Source organism: Papaver somniferum, chromosome 4 (assembly GCF_003573695.1).
Source record: "Papaver somniferum cultivar HN1 chromosome 4, ASM357369v1, whole genome shotgun sequence".
Taxonomy (NCBI): domain Eukaryota; kingdom Viridiplantae; phylum Streptophyta; class Magnoliopsida; order Ranunculales; family Papaveraceae; genus Papaver; species Papaver somniferum.
In genome coordinates, this window is record NC_039361.1 from 5,179,193 (window position 1) to 5,203,242 (window position 24,050).

Here is a 24,050-nt window from a genome sequence, read left to right on the forward strand (position 1 = left end):
ATTTGAAATCAGATTCAAATAGATCGAGATCTGTTTTTATGTTGCAATTATAGATCAAGATCTGGTTCAGGTTACGATTTATGTTGGTGGTGTAGCAGCGATGGCGGATGAGGTATGTTTCTTTCGGTACTGGTGGTATTGTAAGTGATAAAATTGGTGTTGGATTTTGGTTCTGGTTTTTTTGGTGGTGGTGGTGCTGGAGATGTGTGATTTGTTGGTGGCAGTGTTGGTATGAGTTGTTGTTACAGAGATTGAAGCATGTTGCTGAATGAAATATGGTGGTTATCTGGGTTGAAGCAGGCAGTGATATTGGATCAACTATGGTTGTTGATCCATATATTTTGGATAAACTCCTGTTGTTGACCCAATTTTTTATTGGATCAACTATGGTGGTTTTGGTTGGAATGATGAAATTGGTGTTGGATTTTGGTTCTGGTTGTTTTGGTGGTGGTGGTGGTGCTAGAGATGTGTGATTTGTTGGTGGCGGTAATGGTGGAGAGGTACGAATGAGAAATTAGTCATGGAAATAGTAGTAGAATGGTGGTTCTGGTTGTTGTAGTTGTCGAGATTGGTTTTGAAGCTGGTCTTGGAGCTGTTGGTGTTTATGAAGCTACAGGTAATGATCAATTTGTTGTTGTTTATATGTTTTTATGGGATCAATTGTTTTTGTTGATCCATTTTGTGGGATAAACTCCTGTTGCTGACCTAATTTTTTATTGGATCAACTATGGTTGTTGATCCATCTATGGGATCAACTGTTGTTGATCCTTTGAACTCCTATTGTTGACAATATTTCGTTGGATAAGTATAATTATGCTTGTAGTTTAAATCATGCTTTGTAGTTTAAATTATGTAAATTTCTTCCAATGTTGAACTTGTGGTGCAATGGTAGCATGACTGACTCCATGTCAGATGATGCGTGTTTGACTCACGCCAAGTTCACTCAATTTAACATGGATCAACTTTCATTGTTGATCCAATTTTACATGGATCAACTTCCGTTGTTGATCCACTAAAATTGGATCAACTTCTACTGTTTATCCTTTTTTCTTGGATCAATTATCGTTGTTGATCCCCTAAACTAGATAAACTTCTACTTTTGGTGCTATTTTATTTGGGTCTAACTATTGTTGTTGATACAAAAATATTTGAACCAGTGGTGGTGGCGGCGGCGATGACGGTGGTGGCGGCGATGACGGTGGTGGCGGCGACGACAAACTAGTGGCGGTGGCGGCGACAACAAACTAGTGGTGGCAGAGGACTGGTGGTGGTGTAATGGTGGTGGTGAAGGAGTGGTGGTGGAATATTAGTGGTGGTGGCGGTTGGTAGGTGGTGGTTGTTGAACGGTGGTGGTGGAATGGTAGTTGAATGTCGGTGGTGGTGGTGATGCTAGTGGTGGTGGTGAAGTGGTAGTGGAAGAAATTTGTTCCTTTTTAAAACGAAGAAAAAAATATCATATGGGTGAAGGGTATTAAGGTAATCTAATATTAAATGAATATGGTTATTAAAAAGGAGGGACATATTTATTATGCATAAGGATATATTTGTAGGAAATTAAGAGTAAGGACATATAATTCATATACCCTTTCCCCATTGGTGGTGACTAAATTCAATTATTCCATTAAATTAAATTAAATTAAAATTAAACAAATTATTCTTCTTATTAAAATCGAATTACTATTTAGAAGAAGAAGAAGACTCTTTCTGAGTTTTTTCGTTTCCTTTTCTTATTGACAAAAACAAAATCTATTTTTCTCCGTCAATTTCTGAATTCTCATTTCTCAGCGCTAATTTTGAATTTTCCATTTCGATCGCGATACAATTATCATTCTAGTTCATCATCATCAGAAGAGGATTGTGTGTGAAATCTGAACCTTAAATTCTCAATTTTAGGGTTTTTTTTTTGGTTCGAAATGATTCGATCTTGATATCTTCATCTGAAGGAATTATTAATCCGTGTGTTTTTATTTCTGTATTTGAAGAATTTGATTCATCCATAAGTATTGGAATGGGTTCTTGAGTCCAATTTTGAAGCTGGAAACCGTATTGGTTGATAGATTTTGATCAGATGAGCTGGTTTCTGAGTTAGGGTTTGTGTTATTTGTCGATCGAATTGAAGTTTTGAGATAGAGAGACTTGAATTTCACTGGTTTTTGAGGATTCATTGTGCACTGAGGAGGAGGGGGAAGGGAGGATTTTGTGAGCTTATTTTTGAACTTTATAGGGAAGTTAGTATCAGATTTGTGGTTCATTGATTGGTTCTTTGAGATTTTGAGGGTTATTGAAATGCTGCTGCTGCTTAGCAGAAGTGGGTGTGTATAATTCATTTTCGAATCATTTCGTCTATTGCTTTCTTGTGTTCATTGAGGTAATTCAAGTGTGAGTTCTTGTGTGGAATCACAAGATGAGTGTGGAAAATGAAGATGATCAGTGCTTGGTTGCAGAGAAAACTCCGAGGTAACTACTACCTTACTCTTTATTGATTGATTGTTGACTATCTGCTGCTTAGTTTGAGCAATGACTTGATATCTTAATGGGATACAGGACGAAGCCGCTGATTTCGTATTCAAGAGAATTCCTGTTATCTCTAAGTGAATTGGAGGTTTGCAAAAAGTTACCTAAAGGATTCGACCAGGCTATCCTACGGTATTGCTACTGGTCCTCTTAGTTTGATTACTTTCTGTTGGTGTTCTTGATTACTAAGTGAGCGTTGTTGTAATGTTTGCTTGTGCTGTTATTCTACTGATTATGGGGATGCTTTTGTATTATGGATCAGTGATTTTGAAGATTTTTCGAATAGTGCACCGGAGTGGCAGAGGCCTCCTGGTAGTTTTAGTTCCCAGAATTTTAGACGTGGCGAGTACGAATCATCTCCACCCACTAGAGGTGAGTCAAATAACTATTCACGAGGTGGGAGATGGGAAACTCGGTCTTCTGGGTCAAATGATAGAGATGTGGATTCTCAGTCTGACAAGGATTCAGGTACCTGCTGTTTGGTATTTCAAACCTGTGTTATTTTTAGTCAGATCATTTTTGGTGGACAGATAGGAATTTGGACCTTTAAGTTTTAACGTTTCCTATGTTTCGACCATCATGTAGATTCTGGAAGGCGCTTTGGCAATCAACCTCGGCGTCCTTGGCAAAATCCCGAGCATGATGGGCTTTTGGGTAGTGGTGCATTTCCAAGGCCATCTGGGTTTACAGCCGGGGCTTCAGCTCCCAAGGGTCGAGGAAATGGTACCTATCAACTGAGTAAGACCAATGAGCCATATCATCCACCACGTCCTTACAAGGTTTGTATATACATCCTACCTGCTTCTATAGATGTATGAACCACTACTCGTGTCCTACTGTCGGTCTAGCAGTAACTATGTGATGATATTATAATTGCTGAACTTCGATTGGAATGCCAGGCATACTGTGGACTTGCATATATCATGTAAAGGCCTAATATTAATTTCAATGTTCAATTATCCATCAGTCATCACTGTCCATCTTAGTATGCCTTCGTTCATCTACCTGGTAGTTGAATAAAATTAATTTGGTAATATCCAAATGGCTGAATCAACTTAACATTTCCATCCAACAAAATTGTGGTTCTCTCGTAATCTCTTGCAAAATGGATTAATTTTTGTCTGGGGTGCTAATAATTTTCCACAAATTAGTTTACATACCTCACTGCGTCTTATTCTTTCAGTTTGTTTGTATCCATTCTGTATTCAAAAGGTTTCCTAGATTATATCTGGGATGCGATGGATGACACAAGCTCTATATACTAGATGACAAATGAGTTTGCGGTGTCAAGAAATATGTGGGTATCGAGGGGATTGTCATCTGTTCTTTTTTCTTCTTGTAACCTGCCTGGAGTTAGGAATCTTGAAACAGCTAGTACACATCCTTAGGAAACATCAAATAAAAAATTGTATAAGATTCCCAAACCATGATATTTCTGAAGAAGTATTATGCTCGTTAACTTTCTTCACATACATTATGTCTTTTTTGTTATTTCTTGTTAGTATATTTATCTGTTTCTCGGAAAGACCCGTTTCACTTTAACTGGTCCATCTGTATTAAGCCTTACAAGTATTTTAGCATATCTATAAGGTGAGTTTACTTTCTAGAAATTTAAATTTGGATTTATGTCATATCAAAGAAAATCTTCTTAGAAGTTCTGCTGTGATAGGTCTTTCAGCTTTGTTGTTTGTCATTTCAGGCAGTTCCTCATGCACGGCGAGAATTTACTGACTCAATTAATGATGAAACTTTTGGTTCATCAGAAGATTCTGGGCAAGATAGAGAAGAAGAGGAGAAAAAAAGAAGAGGTAAATTCATTGTTTTTCGTGTTGCTTAGTCACAGCAATTGACCTAGTTGTTGGAGTTTTTGCAGTAGAATATTCTGACTTACCTAGTCTGAATTTTAACATGGCTCACTGTTTGCTACTCAGCTTCCTTTGAGATGTTTAGGAAGGAAAGTCAAAAAGAGAGGAACAACCAGATTCCAGAAAAGAGCTTAGAAAATTGTGACGACCCAGATATATTGGCACTATTGAAGGAGTCTGATAATAGGTTAGTTAATGAAAACAATAGAACACAGGATGTGACGCCTCCAAGTTCACAGAGCGAGTCTGCTATTTCTGCACCAACTCCTGCACCCAGACCACTAGTGCCACCAGGCTTTAGAACCTCAATCTTGGAAAAGAATCCTGTGACGAAATCTTTGGTTCCCCACCCACCAGCAGAGGTATGACTTGCATTTACATGTCTGAGTTGTTACGAAGAAGTATTCCTTTCATTCAGATTTTACTTTTTACGCAATATATCATTTTCATTTCCGTTTTTTTTATAGGTTATCATTTTCAGTCTTTGAAAATTTGATATTACAAGCACACTATTTTGAAGAAGTTATTTATATTTGTTATTGTCCCTTCTTTCCATTGTTCTGCCTCAAGTACATCTCTGTTATATATGTCTCAGTGGTTTGATCTATCATCTTTATGAAGTGTGTCCTTGTTCTATTTTCTGCAGGTTGGAAGTATTGAGGATAAATTTAGTGGAATTTCTGATAATCAAGGTAAACTACCAGCTGCATCTGTGGATCCTAATGCACAGAAGTTTGGTGTTCAGGCTGTTCATACTCCCATTTCAAGCATTGGTGAAAAGATGGCCCGTCCTTCAGATGTGTATGCGTCTGACGGTGGAGTTGGTGCTGTTCGCCCATCGTCTGAATCTTCGAACCAACTACGACAAGCTTATAAAACTCAACAGAGTGATGTAGTTGTAGATTTTGTTAAAGAGAGCATTCCAGTTCACGAGATTCTGGGCCAAATTGGTCAAGAGCGTTCAGGATCAATTCTAGAAAAACTATTTGGCGGCGCCACAGCTGTACGTACTGCCTCTTCTTTTCTTTTCTTTGAGGTGTTAATATTGAACGGATTTCGTCTTAACTGGCAAATTATCAGTGATAGTCTGTGCCAAATTTATGGTTATGGTAATGGTCATAAGTAAATCTTTATTGTTGGTGAAGGTTACTACTCTGGATTTGATTTTCTGTACCATCCTGAAATGTATCATCACAAGAGTAGTTTTATTATAATACATTGATGTCAGTTATGTTTTCACTTTGTAGAATGATGATGTCAAAGCAGATGACGCTGCCAGCGAAGTACCCGTCAAATCCTCAAAATTCAGTCTTTGGTTTGGTGAAGGTAATCCTAAATCGCTACTTCAATGTTAATAACTTTAAAAGTCTTCTTCTGCATTTAACATCAGGTATCATTAAGGAAAGCTGTAAATAGTTCCTCTTTCACCTTCCTGCAGAAAAAAAATCACCAGAAGATTTACCATCTGGCCAACCTAAAGACTTGCTTTCACTGATTGCTGACAAAGGTAGATCTCATTTGTCTGAAATACTCGATGAGAAAGCCCCCGAGCAAATTCTACCGCTGTTTCCTTTTAAGAGCAATGAACCTCTTCCTGGGTTTCTTTCTTCTGCTGAAACTACTGTTGGTCTGGGAATCCGTGATCCACCATACAACTCTACTAATCAAGGTGTTGCTCCACGAGTGCTTACATGCGAGGATCTAGAACAGTCCATTCTATCTGAAATTAGTGATAACAGTTCGCAACCACAACATCCTATACAAGCATGGGGCAGTATGGATTCAAAAGCTAACCAGTCAAAACCTGAGGTCAACAATCTTGCATCCCAGCACATTCTCTCTTTGTTGCAGAAAGGCACAAGCATCAATGATTCAGTGACATCCTCCAATCTGGATTTACAATCCTCGGAAAATCTCCATGTTTATGATGGAGGATCTATTAGTACTTTGAACAATTCAAGTCAAGGCAGTTCTCAAGTTCACAATGATGACAAATCTCCGACTCTTGAGACTTTTTTTGGGTCATCCTTCATGAAGGAGCTTCAGTCGGCACAAGCTCCAGTGTCTGCACAAAGAGGTTCAATTGGGGGGCCCTTAAGAACGGAATTATCTGGCCCTCATGGGTTTCCGTTTTCAGTTGCGGATGCTAGTTTTGTTCCATCTGATGTCAATGTATTCGGAGGCAACGAACCTGCATTTGAAGATGAGCTTCCAAGGTCCAACCTCATGCAGCAAACTAAATCCAACATGACTGAGAACCGTCTGTTAGGGTTTGATGTTCGTAAAAAGGAATCTGGGTTCAGTTTTAGTGGGGTTGGTGGTTTCGAAAGCAGAACTGACAGGGCTGGTGGGATTCAGCTGCCTGAAGAGGACAGCTTGCTTACTGCAGGTGATGTTATGAACCCTCAAAATCCCGTGTTTAGGCACTCAGGAAATGCAACTAATGCTGATTTAAGATCCTCAGGGAATGTGTCACTTGATATAGTTGGTAAACTAGCAGCTCTAAATGCTGCCTTTAAAGATGAAAGGTCCATGGCACTAGGTCCTGATGGTCCACCACCTTTTCTTCGTAATCCTTACAATCCAGCAGAGCCCGAGATTTCGTATCAGAATATGCGAGGTCAGCAGTCTTCTCCGCCATACCCTCACCTTCAGATAAATCATGGGAGGCCTCCAATGCAGCCTCTAGATTCACATCATGCTCGTATGAATCCACAGTTGAAATTTATGGGTCCAGAGAGTATAATCCAGCACGAGCAACCTCATCATCAGTTTCCTGGGAATATTTTTCATCACCCTTCTCACCAACAAGCTCCTGGTATGCCAACAAGGTTTGATCCACCTTCCCAAAATCATTTGTTACAGCAACTGCACCCAAGCCATTTCCCACCAGCTCACCTACTACAAGGGCATCAGGGAGGTGCACCTCTGCCACCTCATCCGATGAATAACTTGGCTGGTCATATTCCCGAGGTGGACCCACTACAGGGATTTCAATTTCATCGCCAACAAGGCTTTGGTGGGCATGGTATTCCTGTTCCAGGTAAACAATCAGATCACTTTTCTTGTTATTCTTTCATTTTTTTTCCTTATCTGGTAGTGGGTTAGGGGTATTCAAGAAATTCTGCATTCTTTATCCTAGTATATTGCGATATTGGTCCCTTACCAATAGAACCCCTTCTTCAGTCCAAAATAGCAGTGATTTTGTTTTCATCCTGTTAACAGTATTCTGCATTCTTTATCACTTTTGACAGTCTATTGCAATATTTGTCCGTACCATCAGAACCATCTTCAGTCCAAATTTGTTTTCATCCTGTTAACAATATTTTGATACGAAATATTCTGCGTTCTTTATCACTTTTGACAGTCTATTGCCATACTTGTCCATACCATTATTTAGAACCTTCTTCACTCCAAAGTAGAAGTAATTTTGTTTGCATCCTGTTAACAATACCCTTTTTGTTAGGATGCACCAAAAACACTCTCCTTGTAGGCGAAACCTGAAATTAATCTTTGGGATTTTGTTTTCCTTTTCTGCTCAACTCTTATTCCATTGTTTTGTTTTCGAAACTTCTTTGTTTCCTGTAGCTCCTGCTGTCGGTGGAAGCAATCATTCGGACGCATTTGGGAAGCTGATGGAAATGGAGCTGAGAGCAAATGCCAAACAGATGCATCCTCTAGATGGTCCAGGGCTTTATGGCGAGGTTGACATGCGTATGAGATACAGATAAATGTCTGGTGGGTGCTGATTGTTGGTCAGGTCATGAAATTTAGCATCATTATTTGCTTCATTTCGAGGGATTGTCTTCGGTTGGCTGGTGTATAATATGGATTTCAGTTCCATTCTTGTTTGAGATTTTTAATTGTTTCCTTTTTCCCCTTCATGCATTTCGAGAAAAATCCATGGGATGATAGGATTAAGAAGAAACCCCCCCCACCCACCCACCCAAAAAAAAAGAAAAATAGAGAAGCCAAGGAAACAGTTTATGTGCAGTAAAAATATTGGAATACATGGGTAGCAGTATATGTGTGCACCCTAAAGGCTATGCATTGGCAGCGGTCGGACATTATGGTAGAGCATTCTGGTTTAAGTGCAGATTAATGTTGATCTTGCTTCTACCAGTTGCAATGCTCAAGTGAAAAACAAAATTGTTTTCAGTTGTCGCCCAGAAATAGAAAAATATTGTTTCAGACATCTGATGCAGGATTATAATAGACCTTGCTAAATAGGTTGCGAATAACCAACACTAATAGACCTGTATCAAGTCGAACAGGTACAGTTGCAATACAAAACCAGATCCACAATAATGAGTGATACAGCCTTTTTAGTTACAATTGATGCGATCTCATACATATCACAAGTACTTGGCAAGTGCTTATGGTTGCATAGTTCCGTCCCTTTGCAGGTCACTGCGAGAACTTCTCTCTCCAGCTCAGAACTTTTCTTTCTAGCTCATTGTTGGTTAGCATAGTTCTGTCACTCTGCAGGACACTACAAGAACTTTACCTCTCTCTATCTCCAAGTCACCCTCTCCTATCTATCTACCTCTTGAATTCTTTGACTCATCAGCATTCATGAATGGTACTTCATTTTCGTGTTGAGTTTTCCCTGAGTCGACATCATAAGAAGAAAGCAATCTCCTCTGCAAGAAAGAGGAATCAAACCAAACAAAACTCATAACAAAGAATTATGAGAGTCCCTATAAAAACCTCCAACCAGGAGAAAACTGAAATAAAATGCGGCCCAGGAGATGAAAGGGCACTTACTTGATCTTCAAAGTCGGGACTTGATAGATTCATAGAGAGGTTCCGCATTAATAACAACACCTGAAGGAGGCACAAGACGGAATAACTTGCTTGTTAGATATTCCAAATTCCAATGCTCACTATCGCGGACTCCGAGCATGGCGAAATGCAAAAACTATCTATCAAGCCTGCTGCCTTCCTTTCACGACAAAGCAAGTCAAGTAGCAACCGAGACAAAATGAATCTTAGGACAAAGAAGGGTTTCGGAAGGCATACTGTATCCACGTCAATTGGATTCATTTCCTTAAGCTTCTCCAGGTGATTACTTGTGTTAGGGTCAAATACACTGCCAATGAAGCTGTAGACTTGGGCAAAATCTGGTATAGCTGGATCAACAAGAAATCAATATCAGCTGTTTCCGTTTACTCAGATTTCCATAAACAACACCACAAGACATAGCACATGAGAGATTCACCTCGCAATGGAGGGCCATGATTCCCCCGACCTGTAGTTTCACGAGTTGGGTATGAACCTGGAGTGTTATTGCTGCTACTGTAACAATTATTTGATGCTATAAGCCTTGCAGATTCTGTATCATCTGGAGAACATTATATCATTTCAATAATTAGAGCCCCGAACTAAGTAATTTGAGAATTCAGAAAGAGCTTGCAATAATGGAAATTCACCATTGGATAACTGAGGCCATGAAGACACTGCAGGTCCTGTTTTAAGCAGCACTGACGGATCTGGCCTTAAAACAGATCTCGATTCTAACAGATTTGAAGACGATTGGCACACCCCTGTAGTTTGTGGTAGCATCGGAACTGCCAATTTTATGAAATATTAGTGGGACAACTCATTTTCCAGTCTAATAAGTTTTACTAACAATGATAGGAAACAATCACTCTGACCATTTTTAGCTGCTTTTTGTGGGTATGGATGAACTGCTTTTCGCTTTGGCCTTGGAGGTGGTAAATGTTCACTAGTTCCATTCTTCTGAACCTTTTGAAAATACTTCTGCGCGTGACTCCGTATCTGAAAAATATTACATTATCTCGAACGAGTACATCAGCTTGCACATTACATAAGCATTTTTGACAAAAAGCAGTACTCCTATGGAAATGAATTAGCTCGATCACGTTATTCCAAAACAACCAAATTCAGCTCTATCTTTCAAACATATGAACTAGATAATTAGACAGTACCTGGATAACTGTCTTTGTCCCAACAAATGCTTCAATCTTCTTCCAATCACGATCGAAACTACAAAGAGACACAAAGGGCAATACCAAGTTAATAAAGAAATATTCCAAAAATCTTCTAACAGATACAATTGCACAAGGCTCATAGTTTCTTAGATGATACAAGCTCATCCAAAACATTGGCGCATAAAGTCATTCGATCCCACACTTGATAGTTACATTCTAGTACTCAGTGTCTGAATCTCTTTTAGCCACCATGAATCATCATCTCCAGGTACAAATCAAACCAAATTTCTCAAACGCACAAAATGTGAAGTGCCCACATTTGAAGCAACCAAAATTCTCTCAACCAAATCAAAGTAAACAAGTGACCAACAGTTCATACTTGTCAGGCACTAGTTGTACCCTAAGGTCTGAGGTTAGAATCTTAGCGACATGGAAATATAGAGATTTTCTTTTTAGTATCAAATATAAAAGCAATTGAGCAAAGAAAAGAAACAAAGAATAAGGAAAAAAAAAAGAGAATTAATACATACAGTTGAAGTGCTTCAAAGAACTTATCATGTTCTTGTTCAGTCCAACTCTCTCTTGATTTAGTAATTGTGTAAGGTTTTCTAATTTTCCTCAATGAATCTTCATAAGACTCTGCTGCTGTTGTTGTAGAAATTGAGCCACCACCACCGCCACCAAGTTCAGCTGGTAAACCAGACATTTCAAATTGAGGAGGAAGATGATTTTGATCATCAAAATTCATAGATACCATATATATTGACTGATTCTTTCTGGGTTTGTTTTCTTTCAGAAATCTTCTTCTTTTTCTTTCTTTCTTTCAATATTTTGATTTTACAGAGAGAAAGTTGAGTGGACTTGTGGCTGTGACTGAAAGCCAGAAATGAGGTGTACAGAAGAGGAGTACAAGAGATGCGAAGAAGGTGTACTTAGATTTAACTAGCCTTTACACGTGTCAGCAACTGTGTGACCTAACTTAAAAGCTGAGTCAGATGAGTCAGCACCTCTAAGATTTGAGATCTTTCTTGGATACCACATGGGTCACATGAGAAGAAATTTCTACACAGTCAGAAATAAACATCGTGCGTATTCGGGGCTGACTCACTATCTGAATCTGACTCAAAATGAGTCAGATGGCAGATCATTTATTTTTATTTTCTGGTATCTGACTCGAGGTATGACTCTGATTATACATCTGACTCTGAGCTATTTGAGTTAGGTATTATTTTGTTTCGAAGAATGATTTTTGCTCTGTTCTCGTTGTCAAACAGGCTATTAGACTTCAGAGTCCAGACACTTCGACATTGTGATCCTCAAAAATTTGTTTAGACAATTTAATTTTTATAGCACGTCTGGGTATATATCCGGAAGTAATTTTTTGGGTGTAAAATTTCAAAACGATTCTACAAGAAAAAAAAAAATCGATTTTTTATGAAGTAAAATATTTTTGTTTTTGATTTGTGTTTACTGTATTCAAACTATCAGTGATTCAAAAAATATTTATCCACTGTGTGACCCAAAAAATATATCTTAGAAATCTGACACTATCATCCCAAAATTTGTAAAATCATTGTACCATACTATATTATTGAGATTTGACTACTCAGTGGCCAAAGCCTACCCTAGTTTCCTAAATTGTTCATTTCCAGATGGCAATTTGTATTTGGAAGAGTTCAAATTCCTGGCAACAATGATATGAAATTGAAAACTTATTCCAATTTCAAACCTCTTATTCCACTGCCTTTCTTATGAACTTACAGGAAAATAGTAGAGAGTTCAAATTTTACATCTACACTAAGTATACAGAACCCATTGAATCCCAGGTCTCATAACAAAAAAATCTCAAACGAACGCTTGAAGTAAGAATTATGAGTTAACTAGCAATTAGTATCACGAACATAATAAACAGGACTTAATTGGTACATGCATTTCAATGAGTTTGTTATCGTCGCATATCCGTGCTTCTGGTGATGTGCAGATGGGAAATTAGTCAACTCTCTGCTTTTCGGGCTTGAAAAAGCGACGAAACAGGGATAATATCCATAACCAGATTACTGCAAGCAAATTCTTCTTCTGGTTGGTTTCTTTCTTGGGTTCAGGTCTTTTTCCGTAAATTCCCTTGTACATCTCCTTTTGCTTCTGATAAACAGCCTTGTCATGTTCCGCAAGTAACCGCAGCTCCTTCACAATTGCCTTGTCTTCAGGTGCATATTTACTGGCTTTAAGAAAATCTTCTCGTGCAGCATCTGTCTGGCCTAGTTCTGACTTAGCTTTTCCTCGCCTGAATAGCGCTTTTACATTGGTTTCTTCTTCTGCCAACACCTGATATGATGCAGTCATCAGGACTTAGTATGATATTCATGGGCATACACAGTGGCGGAGCCAAGAAAATTTGGCAGGGAGGACAACTATATGAAGTAAAACACCATAGGACTTCATTGAATGGCTGCCGGCCGCAAAAAAAAAAAAATTTAACCATTTTTTTCTGCAATTAATTGACATCCTAAAGCATCATCTTGTCTCCCACTGTTTCCTTTTCTTTTCTAACAATGGACTTGTTAGTTCAACTGAAGAAAAAAAAAACGATTATCTTACCACTTTCTGTTTTGATTTCAAGTGTTTTCCATTTGTTGCCACTAATTTCTATGAACTTTGCCATTATGACCTAGGTTTTCATTTTATTTCCAATTTCACTTAACTTAACCTAAATTTTCTCATCTATTTCTACCGGTTTCCAGTTGTCCTCCCTAGTCCACATGTAGCTCCGCCACTGGGCATACAAATGATGTACATAAAAGTACATGGTTTCACATCCACATGTAGAAAGTCAGAAGAAAACAAAAAGGAATATTCATGTTTATTTTGTTTCTATATCTAGCCTTTCATTTGAAGAAGCAGAATGTAGATTGAGAAGGATGGCAACATTATTAAAATCATAGAAAGTAACAGCAGTGTGCTTGTGGAACCATATACTTACAATGCTGCACTGACCAATGGCTTCTTCAAATCGCTTGAGCTTTATTAAGCAAGCCGCCATATTTAAATGGCAAGGATTCTTAACAGCTAAGGCCATGTCACGGTACTTTCCAAAGAGTTGGAACATAAAGTCGTCTCCCATGTATGCTATAGCCTGATGAAATGAAGAAATATCAACACAAATTTCTGCAGAAAATAGTTTAACATTCGCATGATGTAAATATATAAATACGACAATTTAACAAAATCAATTCAAGCCCTGTAACCATTTCATATTGTTGCATAGCTTCATCTAGCTTGTCATCCTTGAAAAGATTATTGCCCTCCATTTTTCTTCGATCAGCTGTTCCAATCCTTTCCTCCACAGTCATGTCACCACGTGCTTTCCCCTGAAAAACAAAATTAGCCCAATGGCATCTGTTTGATAAGTTACTTCTGCGGCAAAAGCATCAATAGGAGATCACATATAGCAAAAGGAGAATAGTTGTAGACAGATATTTTTTTTTATCCTTATTCAGAATCATCTTATATAAATATCATTAACTTCTCGATGAAAGTACAAGTACGTAATACTTACTTCTTTGGTTTCATCAAAACCAATAAGCTCAACTTCGTATGAGACATCTGCCTGAGGTGGAACATTTGGAAAAGAAAAGCTTCCTTCTTTGCCATAAGCTAATTGCCAACCAACATGCAGCAGACAACGTTCACCAGCTGTCATGCTTGACACACCAATTGCCAGTCCTGTCATCTCAGTTTTCTCTGCGCCAAAACATGAAAGAACTGAGAATCTCTTGTAATGATTAAAATATTAAATATAAGTGCTTATAGCAAAAAGTCAATCTATTGAGAAAATAAGTGACAAACACATGGAAGAAAGAACCCTTATACAATTTTTCAGCTGCCAAAATGATAAGGGTAATGTCAGAAGAGTAAGTCGGAACCAGTGTATTGTTCAGAAAGCATTACATTGGATAGTGTCAACAAAAGGAGAAAGATGAAGATAACAAAACGTAAAGAAAATGAGGCTCTGGATAAAGATGATGAGAACCTTTCCCTATTATAAGTTCTACTGGTCTCTGTTCATTCCATGTGTCCTCAAACTTGTGCTGGGTGCTTTTGGTCCATGCCCTGTAGTGCACTGCCACATGAAAATAAACCATTCAGAAAACGAAAGTGCCAAAAAAGAACATTTGCATTAACAGGATAATATATGTTTGACTGTTGAGAAATAAAGAGCAGCAGAGGTTCATAGTTAAAATTTGCATTTACTGCCAAAAACCATGGGAAAAAAACTTCCATTACGAAGAAGTGAACTCTTACAAGTATAATCATTGATGGACGAATTTACAAAAAGAGAGAGCAAGATGAGCGCACGGATTAGAAAATGATACATCAGTAAGGTTAGCCAAGACACAATTGGATATCCTAAAAATTAAAAGAACATGATTCCTGAACTCGCCCCCTCGTATGCTGAGGTGGAGAATGAAGTGTGCTCAAGTGTTGGACACCGTTCCTTGTTTATGACAGAGGCAAAACTCAGAAACTGCAGTCTCATGATTACACATGTCATTGGCAAACACATTCACATTCTTACATTTACCATATGAATAACACATCCAACATCCCATATTTGCTCTTACTATATGCTTGACCAATTTGAGCAACCTACAAGGGACAAGTTTAAATTCCCATTTTGATTTCTTTCTACTTCTAACTCAGGGGTTACCCCTAGTTCGAACAGTGTAACGAGTTTATTTACTACTTAAAGTGGAGTTTAGGATAAAGGTCTGTGACTGGCATATTTGTTCAAGGAGGAGGAAATAGACATTGTAACAAGCAGCTAAGATAAGTTAACAAGTTCGAAGAAAATCGAAAACACCTAAAAAGTAATTTTCAACGGTAATGGCAGATTTCTGAATAGCTGGCAGACATATACTGCTATGCCGCAGAGCAGTCATAAATCGGGTTTGCTACAGAAACTATTTAGATTCTCGGAACCTCAACAAAGAAATAGAAACAAGAAAAAAACGAAGCAGCCAGTACACATCAAATTCACATGCTTGCTAAAGAACCCATGATAGTGGTACTTACAAAAGCATGTAGAATATTTCGTTGGCTTCTGTCCATGTCCTTCTTTGATAAGTTGTTTCTTGACATGTTCATGAAGAATTTCCACTTTCGACTCAGACTTAGGGGGACCTGTAGAATCCTGGAGAGGATCCCCATGTACAAAGGAAGCACATTCAGCAGTTATCTCCTCATCAACATCTGGACCTGTCAATTGCACAAATAGCCATCATCTGACTTGTCCTGTAACGTACAATTAACCAAGCATTCTCATCCAAAATACAGTACACTTTCCTTGCACAACTGCAAACCACAGTTACACAAAGAGAACCCACTGGAACTGAATCATCACATATAAATAACCCATATGAGGGACATTGCACAAAATTAGAAGCTTATGTGAAACCCTGAGTATTCCTCGCACTAACTACAGATTTTACATAGCAACACTTGTGGTAGACACTTTTCCAGTGCATCATGTTAAAGGTGTCCATCTCACACACTAGAATCAGTTACCAATCTGAAGACTCCTAAGTCCTAACCCTCAGAAGTTCATATCATGCTCCTCACTTAGGAAGTAACGAGACCTATATTTTCTCCAACTGTTAGTTCAATTCAATACATGGTTGTGACTGAGCTAATCAAGTACCTTCTATTTGATTTTGCCTTGATGTGATTCATATGAATTTAACTATAGATTCAATAAAGGCACTATCTCTAATCTGTGTCTCCAATTTCAAACAATCTTAAGCTCATAATCAAAGAGGAGTAACAAAATTGACTTACCACCATCAGGTGATTGATTCTGTTGATCTTGAACTTTTTCATCATCCATTATCCAAAATTCAGAAAATCGAATCTCTCTCTCTGTCAGTACTTTTTCAATGACTCCAAAAACAATCAAATTAGTAAAGTAATCAAAAGAAGAAGGTTAATCAAATTCAACAGATTCAGTAGAAACCCTTTGCTTACCTTGAAAGGGAGTTGAAGAGAAATTTCAATAAAATCGCAGATTCAGGGTTCGGGTGTTACTGGATTTGTCGAGTTTGAAGGAATTTTAATAGTAAGAAGTTGCAGAGATGGAGTGAGGTTCAGCTCAGCTGTATTACATCTTCACCGTTGATATTGTTTTCCATAGAAAGTCAAGTCAACGAACAATACTCATAAGTCAAAAATTGTCAGGCAGTACCCCGTAGAAAATAAGAGTGAAAAATATAGTAAAACACGACAAGAGGAATTAAAGAAATTACTAGTATGTAACCCGCGCTATGCATGGGTAAATTTGGTGTGGCGGGGCTTTGTCCCGTGCCCGTGATTAAATGCGTTAGACTATTTTTGAACAGGCTTTGATCAGTTTGATCTTTTAAAAGGATTGGCAAGTTTAATACCTTTAGATATCTAATTATTTGATGATATAAATTTGATATTAAAAACCTAAATTCATGTATTAATTTTATAGGCAGATATTTAAAAAGAAGTTGACTCCATAAATTTTGGATTTATAATAATTAATTTTACACGCCTATGATTATCTACATTCAAACATAATTATACGTTTTTTTTTGTCAAACCTTTTTTTTATTAGAAAATTATCTCATCCAACTATTTTATCCGTAAAGTTTTGGAAGTATATATGTATTATCTATATTATAAGGGACAGTGGTGTTTTTTCATATGGACGGTCATCCACATTTTGGACATATAAAGAACAGCTCAGATGGAACAAATATCTATTTTCAAGAGATTTACATTTTGAACTCATAACGAACGGTCTAGATTGGGCAACGCCAGGTAGAAACCCTATTAAAGAAGGGTCCCTTCTTTAATATACACCTTTAGCAGTTACAAAAGACAATTTAAAAATCATAAAAAGAAAAATGAATCTCAAGTTTACGATCCTAATTGACCACAACCATGATCCATTTCAAACTTTTCGTTTAGGAAGGGTGCTTATATCTTCTTTTCCGTAGACTTCAATTTTTTTTTTTTTTTTTTTTTTTTTTTTTTTTGTATTGTTCTATTTTGATTTTATACTTTTGATGATGATTGGAACAAATCATCCCATTCCAAATGCTCTCTCATTTTTCAAAAGCTACATAAACTTATTTTCTAAGCTTTTTAGATAATCTCTTCTTAAGTGAATCGATCAATCAATGAATCAAGTTTTTTGTTGCTAGTGATGAGGGTTTTCATTAAGAATAAAAAAAATATTTAAAAGCGCAATTTTACTTCTTTTTATTTTTTTTTGTTTAAGTCAATGAATTCATGGCACTTACGCCTCAGTTTTATGTCATTTATGCAGTCAAAAGATACTGATCAAATATCGTATTTGATCAGTTTAGTTTCTCTTTGATTCTTTTCATCAATATTTTTTATCCCAGTTTTGATTTCTCATTTGCAGTCAAAAGATACTGATCAAATATGATTGCTATCCATTCGTTTTAATTCTTATGTTAGGTGTTTTTTAATACCATACCATTTAATTTCTATTTTTTTTACACAATTTTTTCTTCTCTGGGCAGGGAATTGTCCAATTAGACTTTGACTTCTTCAGGCCAAAATCATAGAATTTACATGGGGTAAAAATAAATGACGAAGAAAACGACTGTTTCATTGTTATGTCCTTAACTTGGGTCGGTGAATAATATTTCTTAACTGTTCATACTCTTAATTAGATCATTGTTGTTAGATTTTCTCTTTAATTTTTTTGTTTAACATCAATGAATTTTCTCTTTTCTTTTTAATTTTTTTGTTTAACGTCAATGAATTCATGGCACTCACGCCTCAGTTTTATGTCATTTATGCAGTCAAAAGATACTGATCAAATATCGTATTTGATCAGTTTAGTTTCTCTTTGATTCTTATCATCAATATTTTTTTATCCCAGTTTTGTTTTTCATTTGCAGTCAAAAGATACTGATCAAATATGATTGGTATCTATTCGTTTTAATTCTTATGTTAGGTGTTTTTTAATACCATACCATTTAATTTCTATGTTTTTTACACAATTTTTTTGACCTCTGGGCAGGGAATTGTCCAATTAGACTTTGACTTTTTCAGGCCAAAATGATAGGATTTACATGGAGTGAAAATAAATGACGAAGAAAACGATTGTTTCATTGTTATGTCCTTAACTTGGGTCGGTGAATAGCATTTCTTAACTGTTCATACTCTTAATTAGATCATTGTTGTTAGATTTTCTCTTTAATTTTTTTGTTTAACATCAATGAATTTTCTCTTTTCTTTTTAATTTTTTTGTTTAACGTCAATGAATTCATGGCACTCACGCCTCAGTTTTATGTCATTTATGCAGTCAAAAGATACTGATCAAATATCGTATTTGATCAGTTTAGTTTCTCTTTGATTCTTATCATCAATATTTTTTTTATCCCAGTTTTGTTTTTCATTTGCAGTCAAAAGATACTGATCAAATATGATTGGTATCTATTCGTTTTAATTCTTATGTTAGGTGTTTTTTAATACCATACCATTTAATTTCTATGTTTTTTACACAATTTTTTTGACCTCTGGGCAGGGAATTGTCCAATTAGACTTTGACTTTTTCAGGCCAAAATGATAGGATTTACATGGAGTGAAAATAAATGACGAAGAAAACGATTGTTTCATTGTTATGTCCTTAACTTGGGTCGGTGAATAGCATTTCTTAACTGTTCATACTCTTAATTAGATCATTGTTGTTAGATTTTCTCTTTAATTTTTTTGTTTAACATCAATGGATTCATGGTTCCTCGTGCAATTTTATGTCATTTATGCAGTCAAAAGGTGCTGATCAAATATTTATATTATAAGGGACAATGGTTTTTTTTTATTTGTACTGAGATGTACAATTTGGACGCATAAAGGACGGTCCAGATTGAGGCACGTATCTACGTTATTCAGTTACATTTCTGGCATATAAAGAAAGGTCTAGATTGAGCTACAAATTAATTCGCATATTTCCTTTACCTAAGACAATGAATTAGATTTTTAATGTGTATTTATTTGGGAGTTATTTCTCCCATTTAATGTAAAACCGTTACTTTTATTCCTCCCATTAACTTAACTCTTAATTTAATCCCTTTTATAATCAAGTTCTTTTGCACAACTCTATTCCCAAGGTATGATTCACTTTGTTTTGGTTGATTCAGATAATTGTTGTTAGCTTTTCTCTTTAATTTTTTGTTTAGCATCAAGGATTCATGTTGCCTCACGCATAATTTTTATATATGTCATTTTTGCAGTCAAAAGATACTGATCAAATATTGTATTTGATCAGTTTAATTTCTCTTTGATTCTTTTCATTAATATTGTATTTTTTTATTTCAATTTTGTTTTTCATTTGCAGTCAAAAGATATTAATCAAATATGATTGCTATCTATTCATTTTCATTCTTATGTTAGGCGTTTTTTAATATCATACCATTTGACCAGTTTAATTTTTCGTTGATTCTTTTCATTAATACTGTATTTTCTTATCTCAATTTTGTATTTTCATCTGCAGTCAAAAGATATTGATCAAATGTGATTGCTATCTATTCATTTTCATTCTTATGTTAGTTTTTTTTAATACCATACCATTTAATTTCTATTTTTTTTATGCAATTTTTTTTTATTTTTCTACGGATAGGGAATTGCCCAATTAGACTTTGATTTCTCCAGTCCAAAATCGTAGGATTTACATGGAGTGAAAATATATGATGAAGAAAACGACGGTTTCATTGTTATTCCCTTAACTTTGGTCGGTAAATAGGATTTCTTAAATTTTCATACTCTTAGTTGGATTAGAGGCGTGCACATGTTTGTTTCAAATGAATTGAAGTTTTTTTATTATATTTGTTATATTTTAATTCTTTGTATCAGTTAAACCTTGAATTTACATCTCTTCATATTTATAACCTTTTGATGGTTTACAAAGTGAGTATTTGTTATTATTTTAGAAGGTCATCTTAAATTATTTATACATAGATCGGAAAAATTAACGGCTTGACATTAAATGAATTAAATTAAGAGTTAAGTTAATAGGCGTTTAATTTAGAATAAAAGTAACGATTTGACATTAAATGAGAGGAATAACTCCCAAATAAATTCTCATTAAAAATCTAACTCATTGTCTTACGTAAAATCAATATGTGGATTAATCTGGACCATTCTTTATACATTCATACGAGCATACAATCAATACTCATTTTAGAAAAAAATTAGAGGTTCTAAAAATTAATGCAGATATAAATATGAAAGAAGAGTTCCCAACTCAGATTCAACCTTTTGAATTTTGAAAAAAATTGCACTGAATTTTTTTAGCACAAAACGACATTCCATTTAAATGATGACTGAACTGCATTTTTAATTTGGAATACTGTCGACAAGTTAATTTTATCGAACTAGAAATTTCTACGAGTTCCTGCTTGGGACTTTAGTTTGTTGGTATTATTTGCAACAACTGTGAATAGATGGTTATATCAATTACTATAAATGAAACTGGGTGGAGTTACAGTGTACACGCTTACATTGGATATCTCAACCACCAAAAAAATTACTATTTGTTGTATATATATTTATATCAATGTACATCAATATATGGGCATCCTAATCTCCATCTAATAAGAAACCGCTCCCGCTGATGTTAATAATATCGATCAAAGCTTCAAATTCAATTTAAGAAAGATTATCATTCCCCCAAGTTTCACACGCTCAGCTCATGGTATTCTCCCAAGAAAAAAAATATAACCAGCACGAAAACAACCCATAGCCCGTGCCGTTACGACACGGGTCACATCCTAGTATATATATATATATATATATATATATATATATATCACATGGAAATTTTTGAAATGAAAATTTCAAAACAAATCAAAACATAAATAAATGTGAAATGATAGAAGTGCATGCAGGGTTACTGCAGCTTTATTAGTGTCGAGATTTAGAAGTCAATCAATGTAACAGTATTATGTTGAGACCGGTTTCGCATAGCATCTTGTCAGAATCACGTGTTTGTTGGTGGTGTTTGAACCACTACTTAAGCGTAGTTCCCATGATACAACTTAATAGGTCTTATCCAAGATGGACACTGGTTCCTAAGTAAGAACGCGGTAGTAACACTGGTAGTTATACGATTCACGTCCATTTATATTAAAATGCCATGGTTTAAAAAGATTAAATAATATATTTCGGAGAATAATAATATGTTTCAAAATGATGTGCCTAAAAATAAATACTCGTGTTATCTATAATCTCTATCAATAAGTAGACACTTCATTGCGTTTTTCATCTATCTCGACCAACGGTGACATGTCAGAATCCTTCTCCATAATCTCATCCATACTGTCATCATGTTTATCTAGTTCGATCAACGTTGGCATGTTATCATCGTTTCCTATTATGTCATACTTTTTTTTACCAGGTCGTTCTCAGTAGGTGTCTTGAGTTGTTCTCTGTCAGGAGTTATACTTACCCATTCATTTTTGTAAATATGCTTTCTCCGAAGCATTATCACAATAAAATGTGTCATGTACTTTTAGAGTTATATATATGGAGTTTCTTTCTTCAAGTGTCAATCTAAAGCCTATTGATTTCTCTATTTCAGTTAATATTTCTTCTACGCAGTCTGTCCGGTTTTTCAACAAAATTATTTTGTTAGAAATTGCATTTTTCCCCCTCCCTCACCCGCCCCCCACGAAAATTGTGCTTATCATAAACATTATGGTTACCTTCACATCTACTGCTGGAAATGCCATCATTTTCGTTACTCTAATATTTATATTGTTATCTATAACCACTTTAGTCGTTTGTCCATTAATGTGAATATACCATTGTCGTTACTGTTGTATACTATGAGTTGGAGAAGGCAACTGTCATAAAGCATGCATTACTTTAGTTATATTTGTCTTATAATAGGTAATACGAAATAGATATATATTTATAACTTAACATTTATATTTGTTATTGGGGAATTAGTGCATTTAATATGATTACATTTATTGTACCATGACTCGCTTTTCATAAGGACAACACCCAAATTTGAAATCACTTGATGTAACCCGTGCTACACATCGATAGTGATGGGAATTGGCCCCCATATATAGGCACTCGTACCATTTCGATTGACAACATCATTGCGTCAACGCGACAGTTATATTTTACGAATTAGTAGTCGGAACCAACCTCCCCAGTTACTATTTAAAATGTCTGAGATCAAGAAACTACCCTTAAAGAAATTCATTTAAAAATAAACGTTTTTTTCTCCATACAATTTTCAACAAAAAGAGAAAAAAAAACATGCATGTAAATTATCTAGTATACTGTAATGATATAAAAATAAATTCAAAATGATAATATTATCGTAAATTCAAAATGATAATATCATCGGGCACTACTACTCATTGGGTCCTACAGGAACTGTTATTAGTGCTGACCTCTGTGTCTCCACCTGTCAGCTAATTGAGGTTTTGAACTTCATCCTTCACTTCGTTACCATTCTCATATAATTCAACTAATGCAGGCATGTCATCATCCTGTCAATTTGATCACCAAATCTTCCTTAAACGATGTTTATAGCTATTCTTTGTGAGTATTGTACACTCTGCTTTCCGTAGATATTATTGTTAGATAACTCTACCCGTGAATTTATGATGATCTTGCATATTCTGGAGTGGAAGTGAAAGCAAATGAGTCAAAATTGATTTTAGTTAATGGGTAATCATAATTTATATTATAACTCCATAAATTATAGATGGTCTCATACATTACTACACGGTAAATTATTATGAATTCTTAAGCAATTCCCTTGTTCTTATTGGCAGAAACCCCTTGGCTTTATGATCCCAAATTGTTGATATTTAAATTGCTTAACTAATATTCTTTTTAATTTTAGGCTAAAATGAAAAAGTGATAGTATAGTGTATCATAATACAAACATAAGTGTAACAATTAAAACATGAGAAAAACACACCGACAGAAAGATACAAAAATATTTTAATTCAATCGCTCAAAAATACACAACAAACTTCTGCAAGAAGATATGAGAGCCATAACGTGATGAGCACCCCTTTGCTCTGATCGATTCCATGGGTTCCATTAACTCATTTACTTGCAAATTTTATATTGTATTAGTTACAGTGAGTCCATCTTGTTGATGGCATCTGAACCTTGTCGTCTTAAACATAAAGAGGATATTGTTGGCTTCCCTGGAGGCCGGGACAGTATGCTAGTTGCATCCACTTATTAAACCGTTAATTAAGTCTCACAACCCTTTTTCACTAAGAGAATTTGGTAGCTTCAGATAAGAGAATTTGGTAGCTTAAGATAGGTGATCAAATTTTCATTGATTCCTTTCCATCACCCATGCATTATGCAAATATGACAGCTATAGGTAGTCTATATCTACCTAGATTTTTCCCATTAAAACTTGGTAAATATTTAAGAGGAGATTAGACATGACTGAAGAGACAAATTCAACTTTCTCTGACTATATTATTCTATGAACATGTCAAAATATCCCAGTATGAGCTCTAATGCAATTTACAGGAATCATCTCAATAATTACTCAATAATTAGACTCTTGCTTTCCACTTAAAAGTAGATACCATACATTTACATAAGGGTATAATTGTGGTTCACTACTTTCTCTGTGAATTAATCCAGTGAAATGCAGCAAAAATGGTGACAT

The 24,050-nt window shown here is 35.8% G+C and overlaps 3 protein-coding genes across 3 annotated transcripts; 1 reads left to right on the forward strand and 2 right to left on the reverse strand.

Moving 5' to 3' along the window:
* Positions 1-1,700: 1,700 nt before the first annotated feature.
* LOC113274634 lies at positions 1,701-8,254 on the forward strand. Its single transcript, XM_026524028.1, has 10 exons — positions 1,701-2,457; positions 2,545-2,646; positions 2,777-2,982; positions 3,100-3,293; positions 4,214-4,322; positions 4,446-4,741; positions 5,026-5,382; positions 5,627-5,705; positions 5,818-7,422; positions 7,968-8,254. The coding sequence occupies exons 1-10, from the start codon at positions 2,405-2,407 to the stop codon at positions 8,108-8,110; spliced, it is 3,144 nt and encodes a 1,047-aa protein (XP_026379813.1). The 5' UTR covers positions 1,701-2,404; the 3' UTR covers positions 8,111-8,254.
* A 329-nt stretch (positions 8,255-8,583) lies between these two features.
* LOC113274635 (protein REVEILLE 6-like) lies at positions 8,584-11,219 on the reverse strand. Its single transcript, XM_026524029.1, has 8 exons — positions 10,864-11,219; positions 10,331-10,388; positions 10,037-10,160; positions 9,812-9,949; positions 9,601-9,723; positions 9,402-9,511; positions 9,147-9,206; positions 8,584-9,022 (listed from the first exon to the last, which is right to left on the reverse strand). Exons 1-8 carry the CDS (start codon positions 11,088-11,090, stop codon positions 8,918-8,920), a joined length of 945 nt encoding a protein of 314 aa, XP_026379814.1. The 5' UTR covers positions 11,091-11,219; the 3' UTR covers positions 8,584-8,917.
* A 795-nt stretch (positions 11,220-12,014) lies between these two features.
* On the reverse strand, positions 12,015-16,493 carry LOC113274636 (peptidyl-prolyl cis-trans isomerase FKBP42-like). Its single transcript, XM_026524030.1, has 8 exons — positions 16,355-16,493; positions 16,169-16,258; positions 15,407-15,589; positions 14,364-14,453; positions 13,890-14,074; positions 13,579-13,701; positions 13,314-13,466; positions 12,015-12,658 (listed from the first exon to the last, which is right to left on the reverse strand). The coding sequence occupies exons 2-8, from the start codon at positions 16,215-16,217 to the stop codon at positions 12,323-12,325; spliced, it is 1,119 nt and encodes a 372-aa protein (XP_026379815.1). The 5' UTR covers positions 16,218-16,258; positions 16,355-16,493; the 3' UTR covers positions 12,015-12,322.
* Positions 16,494-24,050: the final 7,557 nt, after the last annotated feature.

Coding starts and splice junctions, on each gene's coding strand:
- LOC113274636 (XM_026524030.1), bottom strand. CDS start 16,217: ATGGATGATGAAAAAGTTCAAGATCAACAGAATCAATCACCTGATGGT. Junction 15,590..16,168: donor GAATCAATCACCTGATGGTG/GTAAGTCAATTT, acceptor TGCAATTGACAG/GTCCAGATGTTGATGAGGAG. Junction 14,075..14,363: donor AGAACTTATAATAGGGAAAG/GTTCTCATCATC, acceptor GTTTTGGCGCAG/AGAAAACTGAGATGACAGGA.
- LOC113274634 (XM_026524028.1), top strand. CDS start 2,405: ATGAGTGTGGAAAATGAAGATGATCAGTGCTTGGTTGCAGAGAAAACT. Junction 5,383..5,626: donor TATTTGGCGGCGCCACAGCT/GTACGTACTGCC, acceptor TTCACTTTGTAG/AATGATGATGTCAAAGCAGA. Junction 7,423..7,967: donor GCATGGTATTCCTGTTCCAG/GTAAACAATCAG, acceptor TGTTTCCTGTAG/CTCCTGCTGTCGGTGGAAGC.
- LOC113274635 (XM_026524029.1), bottom strand. CDS start 11,090: ATGGTATCTATGAATTTTGATGATCAAAATCATCTTCCTCCTCAATTT. Junction 9,950..10,036: donor ACAAAAAGCAGCTAAAAATG/GTCAGAGTGATT, acceptor TAAAATTGGCAG/TTCCGATGCTACCACAAACT. Junction 9,023..9,146: donor GTCCCGACTTTGAAGATCAA/GTAAGTGCCCTT, acceptor TCTTTCTTGCAG/AGGAGATTGCTTTCTTCTTA.